The following is a 15,659-nucleotide window of genomic DNA, read 5'->3' as shown; positions in this document are numbered from 1 at the left end:
TGTTAATTTGTTTTTAACTGTTTCTATAGGCAGCAGTAAATTTTGAAGTAATATCCCAAAACTCTAGGGTTTTTTTTTTTTAAACACTTTACTTCTATAGTTTAAATTGACTCTAGCTCCTGCAGGTACATGTGTGTCCATGACAATTATAAAGATTCCCTAGAAAGTCTCAACCAGGCTTGGCTCGTACCTTTCATCCCAACACTAAGTAAGTTGGGGCAGAAAATTTGCTCCAAGTTTGAGGTTAGCCTGGGCTACGGAGTTAGACCCTATCCAAAATAAAAAAGGAAGAAATGAAGAATACAGTAAAGTCTCCCTCCTAAAAGGGAGAAATGACAAAGGAAAGCAATCCTGAAAGAGTGACTCATGCCTGTTGTCTGCACGTCTGAGCCAGCCGGGGTTACCTAGTGAGATTCACCTCAAAAAAGAAGAGAATGCCAACGAACTGGGGCCATGGCAAGCATGAGCACTGACTCCTAGTGCATGGGTAAAAGATGAGCAGAGTAGCACATGTCTGTGACCCCAGAACGTGGTGAAGGGCAGTTAGGTGGGTTTAATATAGTTTACTGACCACCAGCTTATCCAAGTCATTAGCTCCAGGTCCAGTAAAAAACACTGTCTCAAAAATGGCTTGAATTCTACCCTAGACCCTACTGGGTAGGAGAAAACTACCTCCAATAAGTTGTTGACTTTAAAGATTTTTAAGCCACTGTGCTGGTACCTGTCTGTAACCCCTTGCTTGATAGAGGCAAGAGAAGCAAGTCCATAGAGAGTTTGAGCAAGTCTGAGCAACATGAGAATTTGTTTCAATACCCCCTTTCTTTCTGGTACTTTGTATACAGAATTAAAAGCTTCTACCTTCAGCAATAAATTTTTAAATTTAAAAATGTGATTTTTTTTCCTTCTTGGATAAGTACATCATCTCTTATTTATAAACCAAGGCTAAAAAGTACTTCCCAGGGTTACTGTGATAATTCTGTATATTAATGATATTTTCTGTCCTGGTTAACGTCAGCTAACAACTTGACACAGCCCAGAGTCATCTGAGAGGAGTGCCTCAATTAAAGAAAGACTTTTTAAGATCAGATTGGTGTTATTTGTAGGGAACTAATTGATACAGGACAGCCCAGCCCACTGTGAGATTATCTGTAGAGAGAATGTCTTGTATATTTTATGGATACACCACCCATCAATTAAAAAGCCTATGGCTTAGGCAGGAAGTAGGAGGTGGGACATCGGGGAGGCAGAAAGAGTTCTGGGATAGAGCCAGGCACGGGAGGATTTGCCCAGGAAGATGTGAAGAGATGGATGTGGGGTACCTGAACACAGGTAACCAGCCGCGTGTCAGAATGTAAATTAAAATAAATGGGTTATGGGCTGGAGAGGTGGCTCAGCGGGTAAGAGCACTGACTGCTCTTTCGAAGGTCCTGAGTTTAAATCCCAGAAACCACATGGTGGCTCACAACCAGCCATAATGAGATCTGATGCCCTCTTCTGGTGTATCTGAAGACAGCTACTTTATTGTTATTATTATTGTTGTTGTTGTTGTTATTAGATATAATAAAAAATAAATCTTTGGGACGGAGCGAGCAGAGGTTCTGAATTCAATTCCCAGCAACCACATGATGTTTCATAACCATCTGTACAGCTACAGTGTGCTCACATACATTAAATAAATAATTTTTTTTTTTTTTTTTTTTTTTTTTTTGGTTTTTCGAGACAGAGTTTCTCTGTGTAGCCCTGGCTATCCTGGAACTCACTTTGTAGACCAGGCTGGCCTTGAACTCAGAAATCTGCCTGCCTCTGCCCCCTAAGTGCTGGGATTAAAGGCATGTGCCACCATGCCTGGCAATAAATAAATCTTTAAAAAAATAAATAAATTATTATGCTTAAACAAACCCTAATGGGCTACTTTAACATTTTGCCTAGACAAGTTATAGTTTCAATCAAAACTTGAATTGTTAGAGCTGAGAGGTGGCTCAGTGATGAAGGACAGTTGCTGCTCTTTAGAAAACTAATGTTCGGTTCTAGCACCCACAGTGGGTGACTCACAGCCCTCTCCAGCTCCAGGGATCACATGCTGTCTTCTGGCCGCTGTGTGCATCTCTACACACTTGGCATGCACACATACACATGCACTCACAAATCTTTAAAAAACAAAAAACTCATTTACTAATAAAATTAACCTTTTGCTTAAAGGCAGTAGATTCTGTTAATGATCAATATTAAAACTGGGTTATGAGAACCGGCGGTCTTTGGCAGAGTGTTTGCCTAGCATTTAAGGGTTCATGAGTTTCAAACTGCATTGGATGTTCATACCTGCTCTCTACCAACTGTGCCTTGCTCATCCTTCCTTCTCTTCAGTTTATGGTTTGTTTCTAAAACCAGATCAGTAGTCCAGAGCTCAGAGGTAATTTTGTAGGTCAAGGCTTTCCTATTTCCTGCCATCTTTTAAGTGTCTGCTGTACATCCACAAAGCATGTCTTTGTCCAGATTTGAGATGGGGAAGGGCACTGAGCAGCAAACTTTATCTCTGACAAAACCATTTTTTAAAACTATATAAATAATCCTAATCATATCTGGGTGTCTGTGTGCATATTTCTCACCCCCCCCCCCATGTGTGTGTGTTAAATTATCCTTCTTTTAAGAAGGAACCTGTTCACAGCTAAGGTCTGAGCAGTGAGTGGCCTTATATTGCTTTTTTTTTTTTTCAACTCAAACAACTTGGTTTTACCTTTCTTGCAGATGGAAAAAGGAGAGGATGTTAATGTGAAACAATTATTACTGAATATGAGAAAGTATCGAATGGGACTTATTCAGACACCGGACCAACTCAGATTCTCCTACATGGCCATAATAGAAGGAGCAAAGTACACAAAAGGAGATTCAAATATACAGGTAAACTCAGTATCATTAGTGTCAAATAACCATGTTCCATCTAAATCCTCAGCCTTCCCCTACTTCATTTGGTAGATCCAGCTGACTGTCTAGAATTCATAAAACTTTCCACAGTTCAAGAGGCAAAGATGAAAGCTAGTCACCAAGAGTTCAAGACCAGCCTGGTCTATACAGTGAGATCCTGACTTAATTTTTTTTTTTCTTCAAGATTTATTTATTATTATATCTAAGTACACTGTAGTTGTCTTCAGATGCACCAGAAGAGGGCGTCAGATCTCATTACTAATGGTTGTGAGCCACCATGTGGTTGCTGGGATTTGAACTCAGGACCTTTGGAAGAGCAGTCGGTGCTCTTAACCACTGAGCCATCTCTCCAGCCCCCAATTTTTTTTTTTATATGTATATAAGACACATATATACATATATACTTGTTTCCTCAGTGGAAACAAGATTCAATTAAAATAATTTTTTTCATATGAGAAGATTTCAGCATTTAATTATTGAAAGAAAAAAAAACCCAGAAAACATAAGTACTTTTATCTTAGTAAAAACTTACTGTAGAGGCCTGAGGAGATGGCTAAGTGGTCACAGGTTACAAGCACTTACTGCTCTTCCAGAGCACCCAAGTGTGTTTTTAAGAACTCATGTCGGGCAGCTCCAGGGGATCCAGCATCTCTGGCCTCTCATGGCACTTACAGTCATATGCACATACCTAAATGCACACACACAGAACTAAAAATGAAGGAAATAGCCGGGTGTGGTGGTGCACGCCTTTAATCCCAGCACTTGGGAGGCAGAGGCAGGCGGATTTCTGAGTTCGAGGCCAGCCTGGTCTACAAAGTGAGTTCCAGGACAACCAAGGCTATACAGAGAAACCCTGTCTCGGGGGGGAAAAAAAAGGTGGAAATAAAAATTTTAAACCCTTCATGTGGGAGTAAAGACTATTTCTATATAGGTACTTTATAGCTGAATAACTTCAGTTCTTACTACAGACATAAAGTGCTAGGAGTAAACTTTACAAACTTTACATGTCTGATGGTGACATTCTCAGGTGGTGTCTTTTTTTTTTTTTTGGTTTTTTGAGACAGGGTTTCTCTGTGTAGCCCTGGCTGACCTGGAACTCACTCTGTAGACCAGGCTGGCCTGAACTCAGAAATTCACCTGCCTCTGCCTCCCCAGTGCTGGGATTAAAGGCGTGCGCCACCACACCCAGCTCTCAGGTGGTTTTTATTGTATATTTATAGACCGTAAGCTCAAAGAGTATCAGAACTTAGTTTCATGTGATAAGGAAAAGTGTAAGGTAGAAAGAGAAATAACAGTATATCCTTCCCTGCATCGTCTGCATAATAAAGACATACCTAGATCGAAACCAACAATCTTAATCCACTACTCTTTGACTATCTATTTATAAATATCTGCTTTAAAATAGAATATATCTTTTAGGGGGCTAGAGAGATGGCTCAGCAGTTAAGAGCATTGACTGCTCTTCCTAAGGTCTTGAGTTCAAATCACAGTAATCACATTGTGGCTCACAACCATCCGTAATGAGATCTGATGGCCTCTTCTGATGTGTCTGAGGACAGCTACAGTGTACTTAAATATAATAAATAAATTTAAATAAATAGAATACATCTTTTAAATCAATTCTATGTGATTATTTTAAATGTCTATGAATGTGTTTGTGTTTGTGGGCAAGTGCTGGGATAAAAGTTAATGTCAAGTTTACCTGTCTGTTCCCTGCCTCATATTGAGTAATTGCAATTTGTAGATTGTGATTTAAAGAAAACAAATTTTATTGTTTTTTATTTCTGTTCTATACCTAGAAACGGTGGAAAGAACTTTCTAAAGAAGATTTATCTCCTATTTGTGATCATTCACAGAACAGAGTGATGGTTGAGAAGTACAATGGGAAGAGAATAGGTTCAGAAGATGAAAAGTTAACAGGGCTTCCTTCTAAGGTGCAGGATACTGTGGAGGAGAGCAGTGAGAGGTATGTGCCATATATGTGCTAGCCTACCGAGATATGCGGGTAGTCACTACACTCAGGGAGTCTGCGACAGGACCACCCTGTGTTCAGACAGTTAATGCTCCTTTTACTTGTGTCAGAGTGTTTAGGTGGTATGTGATGACATAAATATCTTCAGAGAGTTTTCCGTCATCATAAGAAAGCCGGTACAGGGCGGGGCAGTGGTGGTGCATGCCTTTAATCCCAGTTGGTGGCTTACTACCAACTTAACTCCAGCTTTTTTGGGATCCAAGGTCCTTATGGTGGTTTGAGTGTGCTTAGTCCATGGGAAGTGGCACTATTATTGGCCTTGAAGTGGCTTTTTTTTTTTTTTTAAGTTTATTTATTGTATGTATGTGAGTACACTGTAGCTGCACAGATAGTTGTTGGGAATTGAACAAGGGCTCACTCTGGTCAGCCCTGCTCCCTCTGGTCAACTCTGCACGCTTGCTCAGTCCCTGCTTGCACCTCTAATGGCACATACCTAAATGGACACACATAGAACTAAAAATGTTGGAAATAAAATGTTAAAACCCTTCACGTGGGAGTAAAGACTATTTACAGTGTACATAAGTACACTGTAGCTGACTTCAGACACGCCAGAAAAGGTCATCAGATCTCATTACAGGTGGTTGTGAGCCACCATGTTGTTGCTGGGATTTGAACTCAGGGCCTTCTGAAGAGCAGTCAGTGCTCTTCCCGCTGAGCCATCTCGCCAGCCCTGGAGTGGCTTTGTTGGAGGAAATCAATCATTGTGGGGATGGGCTTTTTGCGGTCTTGTGCTCGAGCCCCACCCATGGTTGAAGAGATTAGGCTCCAGGCTGCCTGGAGAAGACAGTCTTCTGGTGGCCTTTGGTTCAAGATGTAGAGCTCTCAGCTCCTCCAGCACCATGTCTGCCTGCCCACTGCCATGCTTCCCATCATGAGGAGAATGGACTGAACCTCTGAAACTGTGAGCCAGCCCCAGTTACATGTTTTGTTTTTATAAGAGTTGCCATGATCATGGTGTCTCCTCACAACAATAGAAACCCTAAGACAAGCCTCCTTAGGCTTTTGGTTTTTTATTTTTATTTAGATTTATTTAATTTACATGTATGAGTTTTTGGCTGCATGTACACCACATGTGTGCCTGATACACACAGAGGCCAGAAGAGGGTGTCAGGTCCTTTAAACTGATCATTCAGACAGTGAACTATCAAGTGAATACTGGGAATTTTCCCTGGCTCATTTGCAAGAACAAGTGTTCTTAACCACTGATCCATTTCTCCAGCCCAAGAAATCAAAATTTGAAAACATAGTAATGATAAATTTAAAAGCTATTGTTTAGAGACAACAAAAACTCCAATACTGCTCATATACAGAAGTTAGTGTAATTAGGTGATAAAAATAAATAGTATAATACAGAAGATGAGTTGTATAAAAATACCTAATTGGCCGGGCAGTGGTGGTGCATGCCTTTAATCCCAGCACATGGGAGGCAGAGACAGGTGGATATCTGAGTTTGAGGCCAGCCTGGTTTACAGAGTGAGTTCCAGGACAGCCAGGGCCACACAGAAAAACCCTGTCTCAAAAAAACAAAACAAAACAAAAATGCCGGCCAGCAAATAGAAGCCTAATGACCTAAGTTTGTTCACTGAGTCCCACTGTAGAAGGAAGATACCCAACTTCTCACAGTGTCCTCTGACCTCTACAGGTTTATACCTCTCTTTCTCCTCCTCCCTCTCCCTCCCTCCCCACCTCTCATGCACTCAAGCAGAGTAATTAAATAAAAAGAGAAATTCAGAGCTGTATGCCTATCCCCATGCACTTAGGAGGCAGAAGCAGGAGAATCTCAAGTTCAAGGATAGCTTACATACTGCGATCCTGTCTCAAAGCAAATCATTAATCCTATCTATATCTAGTCAAGGCTCATGCTTGGATCTGAATGAGACCTGATGCCTTGGTGTTCTTAGTCAGAACAGATCCCCCACTTTTTTCTCCTCTGTTTGAAAGATGATCTTTTAGCATGCCTTATAGTTTGGATTTCTCTAATAATTGTTCTTCTTGGTTAGAATCAAGTTAAATGTTTTGACTAGAAAAGGTCTTGTGATCTAGTAGACATTGAAGAGCCAGTCAAGATTTTTTTTTTAAATCAAGCTGCATGTTCAAAGCTGTGACTTAAAAAATGACTGCCAAGCCGGGCATAGTGGCGCACGCCTTTAATCCCAGCACTTGGGAGGCAGAGGCAGGTGGATTTCTGAGTTTGAGGCTAGCCTGGTCTACAGAGTGAGTTCCAGGACAGCTAGGGCTACACAGAGAAACCCTGTCTGGAAAAACCAAAAAAAAAAAAAAAAAAAAAGCCAAGACTGAAGCACTCACAGTGAGTGAAAAGAGATGGGTTTTGTGAGATTTTTTTTTTTCTAGAGGAAGAGAGTAAATGGCTGACATGTTGACATTGGCCATTTTTCAATGGATGTCAGAGAACTTTCATTGAAACAAAATTCTATGTTGGACAGGAAAATGGGTGCTAGATGTACGGATGGTCAAATAGAAGACTGGGTAACCTCCAAACACAGCATTCATAGAAATTGTCAACAGTATTTGTCAAAGGACATTGAATTTTCATATGCTGTCACGCAACAGGACCAGATGCTGAGAATCTCCAGTCTGTCTCCTTCGTGGTAGAGAGGAAAGCAGAGTGTGCAGAAAACATGTCTGTCTTAGCTTCAGGTCCTGTAAAAGCGTTACTTACTGTAGGCACAGCAGACGTGACCCTGAACTGTGGAGCACACCACTGGCCTGTGGAGCCGCTTGTCCTTCCCTTTGTTACTGCAGTACACTGAATGAGATGGAAAGCATACAAATGAGTGTCCATGGTTTGATGGTGGCCTGGGCCCCACTGTCAGTGTGATGAAGGCCTGCAGTGCAGACACTCACTTGTTTCTGTCTATTCACAGCATTCTACGGAAACGTATTCGAGAGGATAGAAAGGCTACGACGGCTCAGAAGGTGCAGCAGATGAAACAGAGGCTAAATGAAACTGAACGAAAAAGAAAAAGGTGGTTATATTGGCAACCTATTCTCACTAAGATGGGGTTTGTGTCAGTCATTTTGGTTGGCGCTTTGGTTGGCTGGACACTGCTTTTTCACTAAATGTTCTATAAATTAATAGTTTTACCCAGCACCTTTCTGCACTAGTAGCTGACCGTGGTGCATTAATCTCAAGGGTTTGTTAGCAATGCCTCATACCCAGAAACACTGCGCTAGAGTAGACATCAGCCAGATAAGGGATATTACAGTCACAAGCCCAGCATCTCAGGACTCATCACTGCAGGTTCCTCTGAGACCCAGACTGTCAATGGCTCACAATAAAGACAAGCATGCTTGTTGGATACTGTTACTTCTTACAGCTGCGTTCACACCAGTGTATTGAGAAATCCTTTATCCCAAGGATTGGCTTTTGGAGGCCTTCTGGATTTTAACCTGCACTTGATATAAGCAATAAACATTGTGGTTTTTTTCTACATTATTAATGGAAAGAAAATATCCTTTAAACAATGTATGTAATATGTAATGTACTGTTGAAATGGGCATTACAACTTTATATAACCATTTTAGGGTAAATATATTTTATAAGTACCTATTTAATCTTACTTTTGTAGTTAAATGTACTTTTTAAAGGTTCAATCTGAAAGTCTGTTATCATAGAAAAATAAATTGTATGTTGACTCAGTTGTATACTGAATACATTTTCCCTTTCCTAAGCAGACGTTTGATAGAGGCAGTTGAAACTATAAGCAAGCTAAGACTACTACACATTCTTATTTCCTTTCTATTTATGCTTTATCTTATTTTAAAAAGAAAAACAAAAATTTTCTAAACATGTCATTGAAGGAAATTGTTTTTTTCTGCGATAGTTAAGAAGTGACAGTTGGTCAAAATATAGTTGAAAACAAACAAAAACTTGGTTTCTGCAGGATGTGGTAGCACACACAGTGCTCAGGAAGCTAAAACAAGAGGCTCAATGGTTTGAAGCCAGCCAAAACTACATAGCAAGGTCCTATCTTTAAAGATAAGAGAAAAATAGAGGTGGTGGAGGAGAGATCAGACAACACCAAGAATAAGAAATCGATTCTTAGCCATATTTAATGGACAAACCTGTCATCTCAGCTTTTGGGAGATAGAGGCAGAAGGCTCACAAGTTCAAGGCCAGCTTCAACTACATAGCTAGCCCCAGAGTTTGGGGCCAGTCAGGACTGCAAGAAACACTGTCTCAGAAACTGAAGTGGTTTAAAAACATTTTGATTTCTGTAAAGTAAAGCCCATGCATGACTACACTGTTAATTTTTTGTGAAAATGTAAATGTAATTACCCAGACGGGATAAATTATGGTTAGTAAGTTAAAGGAACCAGTGTTTTATACTTTTGATTTCAGTTCACTAGACTGAAATTTTGAAGTAAAAAAAAATTTAATTTCTTTACAAGTTCAATAAATAGTACAATGGTGTACAAACTTACATTGTCCCTTACCTTTGTAATGAGTATTTTTAAAGCATAACCACTAATTGGGTTTTGGTGGTTTCAAACCCTGCTTGGTGGAAAGGTTCCAAACCATTAGGACAGCATTGCTGCTTCATCTCTTTTATATATCACGTAAAAGTGCGTGGTAAATCTTAATTAGTTTAAATGAGACAGTTAATTTCTTAATGCAGTTTGAACCCCATAGGTGTAGTTAGAAATTGTGAATGGCCTTGAAAAGCATCTCACAAAGCGTATGATGTATGTGTGTGTCCTGACTCAGCATAGCTGTCCTAAGGCTTTGAAATGGAGAGCAGGTAAGAAGGATGTTTCCTCTTGTCTGTTTAATCTCTGTTTAAGCGGAGGCCTTAGAATTAGATGGCTATGGGTTTTGAGCTTTCTAACACTTACTGGTTTGTTTTTCCAAAATGTAGTATGTTATCCTACTAGACCTTATTAAAACTTACAGTCCAAGCCAATAAGGTGGCGTACACCTTTAATCTCAACACTAAGAACACCAAGACAGACAGATCCCTGTGAGTTCAAGGCTAGTCTGGTCCACATAATAAGTTCCCAGGCAGCCAGAAATAGACATTGAGATCCTGTCTTGAAAGAAAGCAAACCAACTGAAGATAGCCTGAGCTTAAACAACTTCCCACAAGAAAAACTGATAAGGCTGAGACCAGTCCTTCCTTGGACGATATGCTTTCTAGAGATAGCATTGAGCACCACTCTTTCTGCCTCTTGGTGTGTATTTTATGTTTGTGAGGATTCCTTTGGCATACGGAACCCTCAGTGCTCCTCCCCGGAGCCCGTCTTTCTCCCCTGAACACATCTTTAAGGATGAGTTTTAACAGGAGAACCTTTAAGTCACACTGTCATGTTGCTTACTAAAGGTACATGGCCTGTGGTGACAGTGTCACTGGCATCATCCTGAGCCTGTATGAGATGTGCTGTGCTGATGAGAGAAGGGTGCTGGGCAGAGAAGGGATACTAGCAGTTTCTGATGGGTTCACGGCTTTAAACACAGTGTGCGTCAGTCTCGGTAGCAGCTTATTTTAACTAATTTAGGAATAATAGTTTGTCTTGGATCAAATTCTGTTTTTTGTTTGTTTGTTTGTTTTTTGTTTTTGGTGTTTGGTTTTTTTTTAATTTGGGGAAAAAATAGGCTTTTTAAAGGGGATTATTGTTTACTGGAAAGAATCCTCACTTCCTGTTTCCTCCCACCTTGCTGTAATGTCAGTGGTCACAAGATTCACCAGGTACTGTGTTATCTCAGCCTCCTGATTTCTATCCATGCTCAAACCTAAAGTGTAAAAGTACACATTCCTTTTTAAAAATACGCATATGCATCATTTCTACGTTCAGCAGAATCTACACATTTGTCAAGTTTTCCACAGTTCTCAGTTCTTTTTATCCATTCCGTTATGTGTCACCTCATGTATCAAACAGTGAACATAAAAAGATATGAAGACCTGTATTAATTAGTTTTTGTCCAAACAGCTGTGCTCTGAAGCTGCGTCAGAGGAAAGGTCCTAATTTCTGAGCTCAGCTTCCATGCACTCGGCTCGGCCCTTTGTCTTAAAGTAAAGCTAGTGCTGTGAGTTTAGAACTGTGGCCCACGTTTCAAGTTATGACACAGAACAGCCCTCTCTGGTTGTCATTTCATTTCCTTGTTTGCTTTTAGCACCAGTCCCAGGGTGCTGGCTCCCATTTTCTGCCAGGCACAGAAAGGCTACAGCTGACTGCTTTAAAAATAGCTCTGCGTAGATTCTGCAGAGAAGCTGGAACCTAATGGTAGTAAAAGTACTTTTTTTTGGCCATTGTATACAATCTACTTAACAAGTTTACATTTCTGTCAAGACATTGCAGACTGAAGATCTACATTGCCTTAATTTGTTACTTACTGATACAAATCTTTATTTGTAGTTGTTGTTTTGGATAGGTTTGTATATTCTTTTTTTTTTTTTTTTTTTTTTTTGTATGTGTGTTGAGATAGTACCTTGCCATTGCCCAAGCCTGGCCTTAAACTCAGCTCAAACGACTTTCCTACCTCAGCCTGTTGAGTAACTAACACCACAGGTACACACTGTGCACACAGCTTTCAAGTATAAATCTTAAAGAGATTATTTTAAAACTGTAGATAAGATTTCAGGCCCTTAGTCAAGCGTGGTGCATACCTTCTCTGAGTAGGGCCATCTCTGGGTCCTGGTGAGTAGTGTCTATGTCTGTGGGAAGGAAGGGCTGCTCGGGGCCTTCATCTGGCTGAGCTCGATTCATCTGTTCATAGCATGGGACAAAATACCAACAGAAATGTCCATTCTATTTACATGCCAACACCTAACAAAGTCTCTTATTTTTAAAACTCCTTTATATGGCTTTGCCATAGAATCTTGTATATACTTTTTTTTTTTTTTCAAAATAGAAATGATTTTTTTTCTCATTAAATTTGTCATCTTATTACTTGAAACGTGGGCCTTTGTTATTGGCAGTGGCTTGCTCCCGAGGAGGCCTGTTCTGTCCACCCTGTCCCAGAACGCACTCATTTGAGTCAGATGCCACAGTTCTTCCTCACACTGGTCTTTGGTTTATACCATGCAGCACCATACCTAGAGTCACAGCTGTCTCTAATTGTCCCCTGAATATGGAATGAGAGACTCAGGCTGTGCCCTCATTCACTGCTGCTCTGCACTGGAGCCTGTCCCCAATCAGAGAACTTGCCTCGTGGCCAGCAGTCTTCCTTCCTGGGTCCTGAGCAGCTTCAAGCCTTCTGCATTAGTGCTTTCTCTTAGCCGTGGCTGTTGGGAAGAAGACCCACTGTTCTCCACAGGTTGGGTTGTTTTTTTTTTTTTTCCTGGCTGTCCTTGTCCCAGCACAGTGCCATCAGCCATTGTGAGCAGTGCTTAAAGTGGAAAGCTACACCAGCCTAAGAGGCTTTGTGTAAGCTGACGTTTAGGATTTAAAGAGCCTGGACCATCTGAGTTCTGACTCTGAAGCTCTGCTTGGTTGTAAAGTTCCAGTTGATTCTGAGCAGTGAGGTGTGAGGCCACTGTCACCGGTAGGGTCTGCTTGGATGCCGCCTGCTTTACTTGGATCTGTTTTGTTGGGGACTGCTGCAAGGAGAATTGCATGGGAATTTTCTTCTTTTTCTTTACAGAGACTTATAAGCATCGAGTTATTCTTTGTAGTCACTCATTAGGCATAGTTTTTTTTTTTTAAGACCCATGATGCTGTTGCTATTCCCCCCCCCCTTTTTTTTTTGGTTTTTTGAGACAGGGTTTCTCTGTATAACTCTGGCTGTCCTGGAACTCACTTTGTAGACCTCAAACTCAGAAATCCCCCTGCCTTTGCCTCCTGAGTGCTGGGATTAAAGGCATGCGCCACCACGGCCCGGCTGCTGTTGATATTTTAAATGACTATTTTAAAAAGTCGTTCAGTGTGGAAAGTTGAGGAGAGGAAGCCTAGGTAAGTTCCTTTAAAGCATGCTTGGCTCACCTCGGTTAGTCCTGATCAATCTCAGTCGGATGCTAATGTAAATGTCGTGTGGCAAAACAACTTTTAATGCAGTCTGACTTTCCCTCTAACACGGGCAAGGAAGAAGACACCAGCATTTGCCTCTGCAGCACAGAGGCAGCCCCCAGGATACCCACGTAGCTCATTGCTTGGTTTGCTCGCCCATTTTACTTTTGCCTTATTAAAAATAAAATGGTGAAGATCCATTCAAGTGAATATAATAGAATTATCTCAAAAGCCATTTATCTTAATAGTCTTACAAATAAAGTCATTTCTTAGAAGCTATTCCATTGATTTCCTCTTATTTTGCTACCCCTAAACACTATTTGAAAAGAAGTAATGAGTTTCAAAAACCACAGCGTGTCTGTTAAATGGCAAATTTATTATTCTTGGTAAATGTGTATTTAACAAACACTAGGAAAGGATATCTCGTGTGTATGTGAGAGAGAAAGAGAGAGTGCTTCACAACACTTTAAATAATGCCAGCCATATTTTCAGATAAGAAACCCAGTGGAGGTGTGACTCACGCCTTATTTTCCAGCCTGTGCAGATAGAGCTGAGATGCAGACTCCAGGCTGTGGTTTCAGTCCCTCCAAGGCTCAGGCTCATTGTGCTACTCCACTGTGTATTTACTTAAACCAGATGTTTAAGCGGGGAAATAGTAGACACCCCACTAGTGGAGGGGTGGAATCCCTTTTACAATGCTTCACTGACTATGGCGGACCAGAACGTTTCTGTGCCAAAGCCCCACTTCATTCCTTTCTGTTCTGTTCCACATTCTGCCAGAGTCAGAACCAGCCGTTTGGTCCCAGGTCCTGCGACCCATTGCTATCTAAAGAGTATGGTTCCCTAATGAGAACACTGCAGAGAATCACTGTTGGGAAATCAAACAAGACTTTGTAGACCACCACAGGGGCTTGGTAGATCTGCCTGCCTATGGAGAAAGAAGCCAGTAGACAGGAAGAAGCTTCATTCTCATGGTTGGGGAGGAGCCTAAGTGGTGGAGATCTAGTGTATTGCCTGTTTATACAGTGATAAAGTCAAGTATTTTCATGGGTAGAGAGCGAGGGTGGAGGAAGGGAGGGGCTGCGATCGGTGCAAAAATGGAAATACCTTTAATCTCCCAAAAGCTTTGACCACTGGCAAACAATTGAAATATCAGCAAAGACTACTGCTCTTAATGGTCACACCCTCTTGTTTAAATGGCGTCCCCCTCCCAAGCATTAAATTGCGCTGAACTATCACAGTTTTACTTAGTTCTAGTAGTTATAATCATTAGCATTCTCCTTCAGGAGAAAATCTAAATGCTGGAAATCTAATTCAGAGATAACAAGCCAACTTTATGTGCAAACTTTATATTTAAACTGTTTCTAGCAGTGTTACAGTGATTGTCCAAACTGGATTAGACTTTTGCGTTGAAATCAAAGTATGGGTAAGTCTAGCACATGTAATAAAACCTTGCTGTTTCTTGTGGCTACATTTTTTTTTTTAACTTGTCTGTCTCTTAGCCTACCATGTAGAGGTCATTTCTTGAGTTAAGATGGGATGGCCTAAAAGATTCAGTGTGTAGTTACTGAAGAAGTAAGTCCCGGCGCCTCAGAGCAGTCTGTCTCACAGCCCCGCTTCCATTTGGAAACCTGCCATTCTGGAAGGAAGCACTTGGTGTTCTTGGAATGTTCATGTTGGAATGATTTTTGTTGTTGTTGTTGTTGTTGACTTTTTAGTTCAGTCTTAGTTCTTTTGTGTTTGTATCTATCTATGTACATCTGTGTGTGTGGTGGCCATGGATTGAATAGATGACTTCTTATTTTATGTTTTAGGCCAAGATTGACAGACACCTAAATGTTCATGACTTGAGACTATTCTGCAGCTATAAAATTTGAACCTTTGATGTGCAAAGCAAGACCTGAAGCCCACTCCGGAAACTAAAGTGAGGCTTGCTAACCCTGTAGATTGCCTCACAAGTTGTCTGTTTACAAAGTAAGCTTTCCATCCAGGGGATGAAGAACGCCACCAGCAGAAGACTTGCAAACCCTTTAATTTGATGTATTGTTTTTTAACATGTGTATGAAATGTAGAAAGATGTAAAGGAAATAAATTAGGAGCGACTACTTTGTATTGTACTGCCATTCCTAATGTATTTTTATACTTTTTGGCAGCATTAAATATTTTTATTAAATAGACTATGTTGGTTTGTGTGTGTGTATGTGTGTGTTATCTCAGGTCAGCTGTAATTCAAATAGTGAATATTTTCACATGGGTTTACTAAATTTTTTTTATATCTAGAACCTGGCATTGAAATTGAAATCAGTTCAAAATACAGGTCACTCGGCTGCGGCTGCGGCTGCGGCTGCGGCTGCCACTGCCCTTCAGTAGTCTTCTTATCCTAAGTAATACTAGCCAGGTAAAATCATCAACAGAAAAGTTACAACATTGCCGTTGTTACTTAAGAAAACATCAGTCTTAACTGTACTTAGAATAGCATTGCTTTGTGGTCAGCATTCAATTCAGTAAGCCCAACAGTACCTTGAGGTTTTTAATATCGTCGACTTCCTGTGTTGGACACCACATTCCCAAACCCAAGCATTTCCTTATATAGAGACGCCAGAGGTTCCTTCCCACCTGTGGCTTTTGGCTTAGTGCCCACCTATCTGCACAGTGAATATTGGGTTTTAAATGTGTTTTAATCAATTGTCAGATGACAGTGACACTTTGTAGCTGGAGAAACACAAACCACACGGTATTC

General features: G+C 40.7%; 1 protein-coding gene across 5 annotated transcripts in view; it reads left to right on the top strand.

The window, feature by feature from the left end:
* Ptpn2 (protein tyrosine phosphatase, non-receptor type 2) overlaps positions 1–15,107 on the top strand; it is a 59,132-nt gene extending 44,025 nt beyond the window's left edge. For 4 of the 5 annotated variants that reach the window (XM_011246858.3, XM_030250364.1, NM_008977.3 and 1 more), the window contains 4 exons: positions 2,746–2,898; positions 4,722–4,888; positions 7,840–7,941; positions 14,734–15,107. In XM_011246858.3, coding sequence (XP_011245160.1) covers positions 2,746–2,898; positions 4,722–4,888; positions 7,840–7,941; positions 14,734–14,755 — 444 coding nt within the window. In that variant the 3' untranslated portion in view covers positions 14,756–15,107. Of the gene's footprint in view, positions 1–2,745; positions 2,899–4,721; positions 4,889–7,839 lie in introns of all 5 variants that reach the window. The other variant, NM_001127177.1, reaches the window with a different exon arrangement.
* The last annotated feature ends 552 nt before the right edge of the window (positions 15,108–15,659 follow it).

This window comes from Mus musculus, chromosome 18 (genome assembly GCF_000001635.26).
Source record: "Mus musculus strain C57BL/6J chromosome 18, GRCm38.p6 C57BL/6J".
NCBI classification, from domain to species: Eukaryota; Metazoa; Chordata; class Mammalia; order Rodentia; family Muridae; genus Mus; species Mus musculus.
This window is presented reverse-complemented; position numbering and strand designations above follow the sequence as displayed.